At 46.6% G+C, this 8,343-nt stretch overlaps 1 protein-coding gene across 1 annotated transcript; it reads right to left on the minus strand.

The window, feature by feature from the left end:
• Positions 1–4,211: 4,211 nt before the first annotated feature.
• LOC116377170 (protein fem-1 homolog B-like) lies at positions 4,212–7,572 on the minus strand. Its single transcript, XM_031838741.1, has 2 exons — positions 7,110–7,572; positions 4,212–7,004 (listed from the first exon to the last, which is right to left on the minus strand). The coding sequence occupies exons 1-2, from the start codon at positions 7,355–7,357 to the stop codon at positions 5,369–5,371; spliced, it is 1,884 nt and encodes a 627-aa protein (XP_031694601.1). The 5' UTR covers positions 7,358–7,572; the 3' UTR covers positions 4,212–5,368.
• Positions 7,573–8,343: the final 771 nt, after the last annotated feature.

Raw genomic sequence — 8,343 nt, forward strand, 5'->3', positions numbered from 1 at the left:
GGGGGCCACTTCTTGGCCAATGAGGGGCCAGGATCAAGTTTTGGCTGAGCTGGGAGGTGTAGTCATTCATCTTGGAGTTTCCATCAGACGTTGTATGACAGGAAGGAGCATGGGTGCTTCTAGACTAGGGCCAGATCCCAACACCACACACACACATACACACACACACACACACCCCATACACACACACACACACACCACACACACACACATACATACACACACACACACGCACACACAGACACACACACACACACATACACACACACACACACACACCACACACACACACACACACCACACACACACACACACACACACACACACACGCACACACAGTATATAAAGTCATTAAAATGAGCTCCACCTTTAAGGTGATGAACACACACATTATAATAAAATAACATAATATATATTATTCTGAGTACTTTCACTTTTGGTACTTGAAGTATATTTTGATGCTAATAATTAAAGTAAAATGTTTGCAGTATTTGTACTCTGTAGTATTAGTACTTCTAATAGAAATACTTCTACCACTGAAGTCAGGAGTGATCTTTCTGTCGTATTCCTTGAATGTCATTAATGATATTTCACAGTAGCTCAATTCAATTATTACCACAAATATATTTATTAGTCAAAGTTACAACATTTGTATTTATTTATTGAGGTTTAAATGTTTTGTTTTGATTGAATATAAAAACACCAGTTGCCGTTCGTCATACAATAAATACTAAAATATGTCTGCTGATCGTCTGTTACATCCTGAATCGGTCGATTGTGTGTTTCCTGCTCAGCTCGGCTTCTTCAACAGACGGAGGAGACGGGAAGAGGGGCAGCCGGCAGCCAATGGGAAGGCAGCAGAGGAGCTGTGATGTGGGAGGCGACGGTGATGCGTTCAGTCGGTCCTCAACGACGTGTAAAGTCCTGAAGATTCATAATAAGAATTATAATAATAAGAGCTCTAACAGAAATATGAGGAGCAACGTGGATCACATGACACACAGAGAGAAGTGATCTGACGTTTAACTTCCAACTTTATGAGTTGATGAGGAGCACCTGAACGCATCACGAGCCTCCACCTGTCACTCAGGGAACCTGATGCCCCAAACAGCCAATCAGACGATCAAACAACCGATCAGTCGATCAGTCGATCAGTAGCCACTCAGCTGAGGAACGAGCCACTGATTGAATGAAGCAGCTGGAACGTCGGCGCTCAGTCTGAACTGTTTTTATATTGTTTAGGTTTCAAGTCCCCGCTTTAAAATAATGACTTTTAATAAAAGACGCCACAGCTTCAGTTCATAATTATAATAAAATAACATAATATATATATAATATATATTATTCATGAGTGAGTTCTTTCATATTTCAAACACTCTCCAAAAACAAACTTTTACATTTTTTTAACTCTTAGAGGCAGTTTGAACCGGCAGCGTAGCAACAAGTGACCAACAACAAGCTACAGACGTCGTGTTCGTCCTCTGAAGGGACCGTAGCTACGAGTTAGCTTCACGCTAACTCTTCAAGCTAACTCCTTATTCTGCTCTGATGAATGAAGATGAAGCCAACGTGTCTCTAGTGATCACGAGCGTGACTGAGACAAGTGGAGCAAAGACAGGAAGACATTTACAGTTTGGAACCGGAGGAACCCGTGTGACCGCACGGGTCACATGACGCCTCACGTTGATGTCATGAACTTATGCTCTGAGCTCAAACGTCAACGAACGAAGCTGAAGATTTAAACTGAAGATATGAAACAATAAAACAGAACAGAGTCAACCAGCAGCTTATTACATATGATTTAATACTGATCAAAAGAAGACAATGCAGGACGAGCTAGGACGGCTGATTCTATTGTGCTCTTTATACTAATGGGAATGTAAACGCATCTTATGAACACATATTGTATTATTTCAGAATTTATATCTGATGCACTTTTGTTGTATAAAGTCAAACTTGAACTTTTATTTTTGTAAATATGAAAGAGTTAATGAGGATCGTGGCATTATTGATATGAAGCAGTAGTCTGTACTGATGTGTGTCTGTTAACACGGAATAAAGACGAGAGACGTTCACCGTGTCGTGCTTCAGCAACATCACTTCTACTCAGGAAGTCTAAAACATCTTTAGTCAACTTGACTTCCATCAGGCGGTTTATTTGCTGACTGACTTTGTAACTTTCAGTTGTGAGAAAAGTATTATTATTCATATTTATTCCTCTGAGAGATTCGATGTGATGTAAAGATGCTGTTGAGCTGAAGGTGGAGATATTTACATAAATCTATTTATAATAAACATTTAACAACACAAAGAGCTGCTAAACTTATTAGAACTTAAACATCAAGTCTTTGCATGTCCTGCCTGTCTTTTTCCACTCAGAGACAAACCCAGTGGACACACACAGCTGTGTCCATGTGGCTGATTGGACGTCTTCTCAGGTGGAAGTGTGCAGTCTGTTTGTCTATTCAACCCTTTTACTTAAAAAGTGTTGATGTTCACAGATGTGTTCGTCTCACCCTGTTTAAAGAATCAGCCTTTAATATCTCAGAGGACAAGACCTCAGTGTCTTCATCCAATCACAGACTCAGGACAGCTGTGGGAACATTGATATCAGCTAAGCTAGCTAGCTAGCCAAGCTAACGGCCATGTTGCTGTTGTGAGAGATGAGACGTAGTTTTCACAAAACTAAATAATACGACAAACTGAGACTTTAACTTACAGAATTATCTTTTAAATGATCAAACATTTGTAATTCATGGAACAATTCAAACAGATCCAGAGAATATGTCTCTCGCTGTTGACTCTCGTCCATATTGTCTCTGAAATAAGGTCCCATGGGGGACACCAGAAGGGGCGGGACTTAGCCACTCTACTGACGCCATAGTTGTAGTTTTCTGTGTGTTAGGATGAGCTGCTCTAAACGAAGCCTCTGTTGCTGAGTTGCTCAACTTTTGGTGAACAGAGAATGTTTTTGAGGCTTTGTCTTCAGCTCCTTTACCTTCTGGTTCATAGTTAAAGTCTCTTTAGACTTTAAAGACATCTTTTACTGACTGACGTAGTACTATTTGTATATTATATAATATATATTCCTCTACCTGTTATTGACCTATTGGTCTAGTCCGTGTGTCTACTAGTCTGCTCACATATCTTAATAGAGTTCTGCATGGACGATGAACAGGAAGTCATCATCAATGGTTCCCTCCACAAACAGCCAATCAGATCCTTCTTAGATTCGGGGCTGTGACCTCGCTGACAGAGAGTAAACTCTGGTGGTGAAGCCTCAGTGGAGAGAGAATGAAGGACGCCAGTGAACGCAAACAGAAGACTTTTAATTTGACAGCATTCATTCTGCAGGAAGTGACATCACACCTGACATCCTCTGAAGTTTGAATCAACACACGAGAATCTTTGGCTTCTTTTCAGCCACAGAAAAAAATAAAACATGTTTCCAGCTCCACCAGGACAGAAGTCACGACTCCTGCAGCGTTAGACACACACAGAAATATAAAATGAGCATCTGAATGGCACATCATCGTCACCTCAACCCCTTACAGCCCTCTGACCTCATGCTGGATCAACACACTGAGCTCAGACTCCTCACACGCTGCGTTTACATGTTCACGGAAAAAGTCAGACAAGTCAAAATGACTGTGTTGCATTTATGCTGCGTTTGTTCAGGAAGAAACAAACCTGTTAAATAAGCGTTGGTGGTCATGCTGAGACGTCCTGATGTTCTCTGTGTACGCTTCACCAGAACGTCTGCAGGCTGATGGAATAGAAGGAAGAACCAACGAGAACAAACCGCCCCCGAAGTGAAGAAGCTCCTTTCATCAGCGACGGAGGAGAAGATGAAGACGTTTCCTGTTTCATGTAAAGATGAACGAGCTTCTGACCCTGAACCCTGGCGAGTAAGAGGACGTTTCTCTCAGAGCAGTGAAGAGACTCAGCATTCAACCCGTCACATTAATCCTCAACACGTCTGGAAGCTTCTCACACGCTGTACATCTTCAGCACCGATGAGACGGGAAGTCAAAGTTCTTCTTTTAACCGTCGACTTTCATCAAAAGCATCACGTTAAAAGAAACGGACTCTTCCAGAAGGTTTCCTGTGCATCACTTCTTCTGGTTTCTCATCATTTAAATCATCTCATCTTCAGCTGCGTCCGTCTCTAAAACCTCTCTATGTGCATTAAAGATCTCTTCTAGTCAGATGGTTAAATCTGGCAATCCACGAGGCACAAACAGCAGAAGTCTTCCCAGGTCCAACATGTCCAGACCAGCAGAACCACAACTACTCCTTCACAATAAAACAGCAGAACTCATCATCAGGGACGTGAGGTCACTCGCAGCCAATAAATAAGAGTTAAGTAGAATAATGTGAAGTCACAGAAGCCCAATCATTTAAAATAACTCGTTCTTTATGCTTTAAAAAAACGATTCATCCAGAAATAACAGAAAGTCACAAAGACTTTAAAATCTCTTCATGGTTTTCTTTAAACGACCAAAACGAGATCGGCCGACGTCGTCCTCGACTTCAGCGATTATTAAAACTGATTATTCAATAAAAAGATTTCAACATTCATAGTTCTGTGCTCCTGTCCTCGGATACAGGTTTTGAAAATAAAAGCTCATGCAGCAATCAATCACTGAATATTTGGTTTGTTTTTAAGGTTCAAACACTACGCGGCCAAAAGTATGCGGACACCCGAAGAATTTAGTTTTTCTTTTTTAAAAAGAGACGAAGCCCAAAACTGTTGCAATAAAGCTGAATAATAATTATTATTATTTCTCTTTTCTTGTGAAATACTAAATAGTTTGGAGCCTTTAAAACGAGAGATAACGTCCTCAAGATGTCCTCAAGGACACGGACATACCAGGACGAGCTTGTCGGCATATTTTGGGCCATTTAGTGAATTTTAGAGAAAAACGACTTTCAGAAATAATTGTTACCAGCAAACCATTTAATATAAAGTAGAAGAACTCAGAGCCGTGCTGGTTCCAGTGAAACCATCCTTTCACAATAAAAGAATGTGTGAGGTCATCGTTCGTCTCTCATTCACTCAGCATCACAGTAAGATGGCGGCTCCATCGTCACGGAGATAAGGCAAAACAGGAAGCAGCGCCGCCGCCGTCTCTTTACCAGTTTCCTTTGCTGTGAGACAGATGGACAGACAGACAGACAGAGAGACAGACGGGCAGACGTCTGCGGTTGCTGCTTCTTAGCAATTAATACTTAAAATAGAAACAAAAGAAACCCACTGTTTTATAAAACTGCTCAAAGAACTTCCGGAGCTGAACCGTCATCCTAAGCACCGTTTGGATTTGTTAGAAAATGATAAAAAAAATATTTTTCTAAAAGTATCCGTCTTTCAGTGGAACTCCACAAACTCCTCCAGCGTTTTGGGGATCTGGTTGCGGTACGTGATCTGGTGCTGGCGGACAGCGCGCGCCGCCAGGCACTTGAGGCTCATCTTCATCTGCGTCTTCAGCAGGATCTCCGACACGCCCGTGGTGCTCTTGTCCAGCGGCGTCTTCTTCTGCTTGTTGGTCATGTCCGTGTGGGCGCCGGCCTCCACCAGGTTGATGATGATGGCGTGCAGCGTGAGGAAGTCGCTGATGGGCCGGTTGTACTGGACGATGACGTGCAGCGGCGTGTTGCCCTCGTGGTCCACGGCGTTGACCTGCGCGCCGCAGTCCAGCAGCAGCTTGGTGACCTGGGCGCTGGGGAAGCTGCACACGTCGTTGGTGTGGAAGTCGTCCACCGGCGTGCTGGAGCTGATGGCCAGGTGGAGCAGGGAGGAACCCTCGCGGGACCGTGGGTCCAGCTGGATCAGGTCGTAGATGTGCTTGTTGATGCGGGCACGCCCCTCGTTGCCGCAGGTGGTCTTGGTGGAGATGCAGGTCAGGTACAGGAAGGTGAACACGTTAGACTCGTAGTTGTCCAGGGCCTGCGGCAGCTCCGACTCGACCGCCGTGTCCACGCGTGCCATGCTGCGCTGGATCTCCAGCACGCTGCAGCTCAGCACCTGCTCCACCGCCGAGGCCAGCACCGGCTCCTTCAGGTGCACCATCTGGGAGAACACCTGGGCGAAGCGCAGCAGGTCCTTGTGCGTGTTGCGGTTGCCCTTCTGCCGCAGGCGCAGCGCGTGAAGCCACAGCTTGATGCACTGCTCAAACTCCATGTTGTCGGCGTAGACGGCGCCGCGGTAGATGATGGGGTGCGACACGTCGATGTTGTCCGAGCCCAGGACCCGCTCCCGGATCATCAGGCCCTCCATGTGCAGGGCGTCCCGGTCCACCCGGATGGCCTCCAGCTCTTGAGGAGTCCGGCACTCGCTGCGCCCGCCGTAGGCCTCGATGGCCGGCAGCAGCTCCTTGGCGACGACGCGTTCCGGGTCGCGGTGGCGCTCCGTCATGGCCATGTGGAGGTAGTGGTACGTCCTCTGGATGTCGTAGTTCTCCCGGTCGTTGGCGAACGAGGCACCCAGCAGCTCCAGGGCCTCGATGCGGCTGCGCGGGTCGCAGTCGGCGTGCGCCAGCAGCAGCTCCACCACGTCCGCTTTGCAGCTCTCCGCCGCCACCTTCAGCGGCGTCATGCCGTGTCCGTTCACCACCATGCCCGCCCGGCATCGCACCAGCTCCTTCACGATTTCCAGGTGGCCCGCCTCGGCGGCGAAGTGCAGCGCGGTGGCCCCGCAGTGGGCCTTGGAGTTGGGGTCGGCCCCTTGCTCCAGCAGGAACTGGACCACGTCGGCGTGGCCCTTGTAGGCGGCGATCATCAGGCAGGTGTTGTTGTACTTGTTGGTGATGCGGATGTCGGCGTTGTGCTCCACCAGGTAGTGGACGATGTCCAGACGCCCGTCGAAGCAGGCGGCCCGCAGCGGGGTGGAGTTGGTGATGGTGGTGTGGTTGACGTTGGCGCGGTGACTCAGCAGCAGGCGCACCACCTCGAAGTGACCGGCACCTGCCGCGCACCACAGCGCCGTGGCCCCGTCGATGACGTAGCTGAGGGACGGACAGGAGACACAATCAGGACCTGATCTCAACACTCAAGAACTAAATCTATTTAACCTTCTAGAGGTGAATAAGTCACATGGCAGCTCTTCTTACCCGTCGAACCGCACCGTGCCGGTCTGTTCCGTGTCCACCTTGTAGTGGTCCACGAGCAGCCGGACCACTTTGTCGTGTCCGTTCCGGGCCGCGATGATCAGAGGCGTGGACCTCTGGCCGGCCACGTGGGTCACGTGGCTCAGCATGTACCGGACCTCCGCCTCTGGGTGGTTGTGGAGCAGCGCGGCCAGCGTCAAGACTCGACCTTCGCTGGCCGCCTTGTACACGTAGCCGGCCAGAGACTCCATCTGGTGAGCCCGAGAGGTAGTAGTAGTAGGAGGAGGAGCCAGGACCCCCGCTTTCTTCTTCGCAACTGGCGCCCGCAATAAAGTCCACTCGTCCAAAGCGAGCCGCCGCCTCCCATTAAAATGTCGAAACCTGCCCCAGTGCACACATGAAAAAAAATGTATGTTCTCCGTAATGGCCACGAGAGAAAAAAAAGAAAAAAGAAAAAAACGTGACGATCCGGGGCTTTTTTTTTTACAGGATAATTAAAAAATTTTAATCAACTTAAATAAAATTTTTGAATTAAATAAAATAAAAAATTTGAAATAAATTGAATTAAAAATGTATGTTCTCCGTAATGGCCACGAGAGAAACAACAACAAACCGTGACGGATCTCGGGCTTGTTTTACGGGACAAGCGTCCGAATATGGGCTCCAGCTTCTGGGTGTCTGGCTCAGCTGAGAGAGCTAGCCGGTTAGCTCGTGTGCTAATGTTAGCGAGCTGCTGCGACAACAAACCGCCGCTCTTTAGCTTCCGGTTTGATTAAACCAAACGTACACAGCTTAACGGTCGTATTAACGTATCTCCTGCTGGTATTTCTGTCTACAAACTCAAAAAGCTTCACACATTTAAATCTCAAACACACAACAGCCACTTTCACCTTCTGCTAACTAGTCATCTGCCCGGAAGTTGCCGTTCAACTTAAAAACACCTCCGACGGGAAGCTTTCTCCAGCTCACATGAGTTCCACTACGAAGACTTCCTCTTTTAAAAAACAACAAGTTGGTTTCACGGTTTCGATGAAAACCAATAACATAATACGCAGTGGCACGACAACATAATAATGTACATATATGATTGGATGATATAACATCGTCCGTGCATGAAGTATATTTATGTCATTGTTCACATTGTACAATGACAAATGTCAGTTTATGGTTATTGCCTCATTTCATTCATAATGTATTTGTGTCGCCTTCCGAGAGAAAACTCAGAAAAGGAAAATAA

Source organism: Anarrhichthys ocellatus, unplaced genomic scaffold (genome assembly GCF_004355925.1).
Source record: "Anarrhichthys ocellatus isolate YVR2014 unplaced genomic scaffold, GSC_Weel_1.0 scaffold978, whole genome shotgun sequence".
In the NCBI taxonomy this organism is placed as follows: Eukaryota; Metazoa; Chordata; class Actinopteri; order Perciformes; family Anarhichadidae; genus Anarrhichthys; species Anarrhichthys ocellatus.

Excerpts from the sequence above, each read along its gene's own strand:
- LOC116377170 (XM_031838741.1), bottom strand. The coding sequence starts at position 7,357 with ATGGAGTCTCTGGCCGGCTACGTGTACAAGGCGGCCAGCGAAGGTCGA. Across the intron at positions 7,005-7,109 it reads GGCACGGTGCGGTTCGACGG|CTACGTCATCGACGGGGCCA; the intron begins GTAAGAAGAGCT and ends TCCGTCCCTCAG.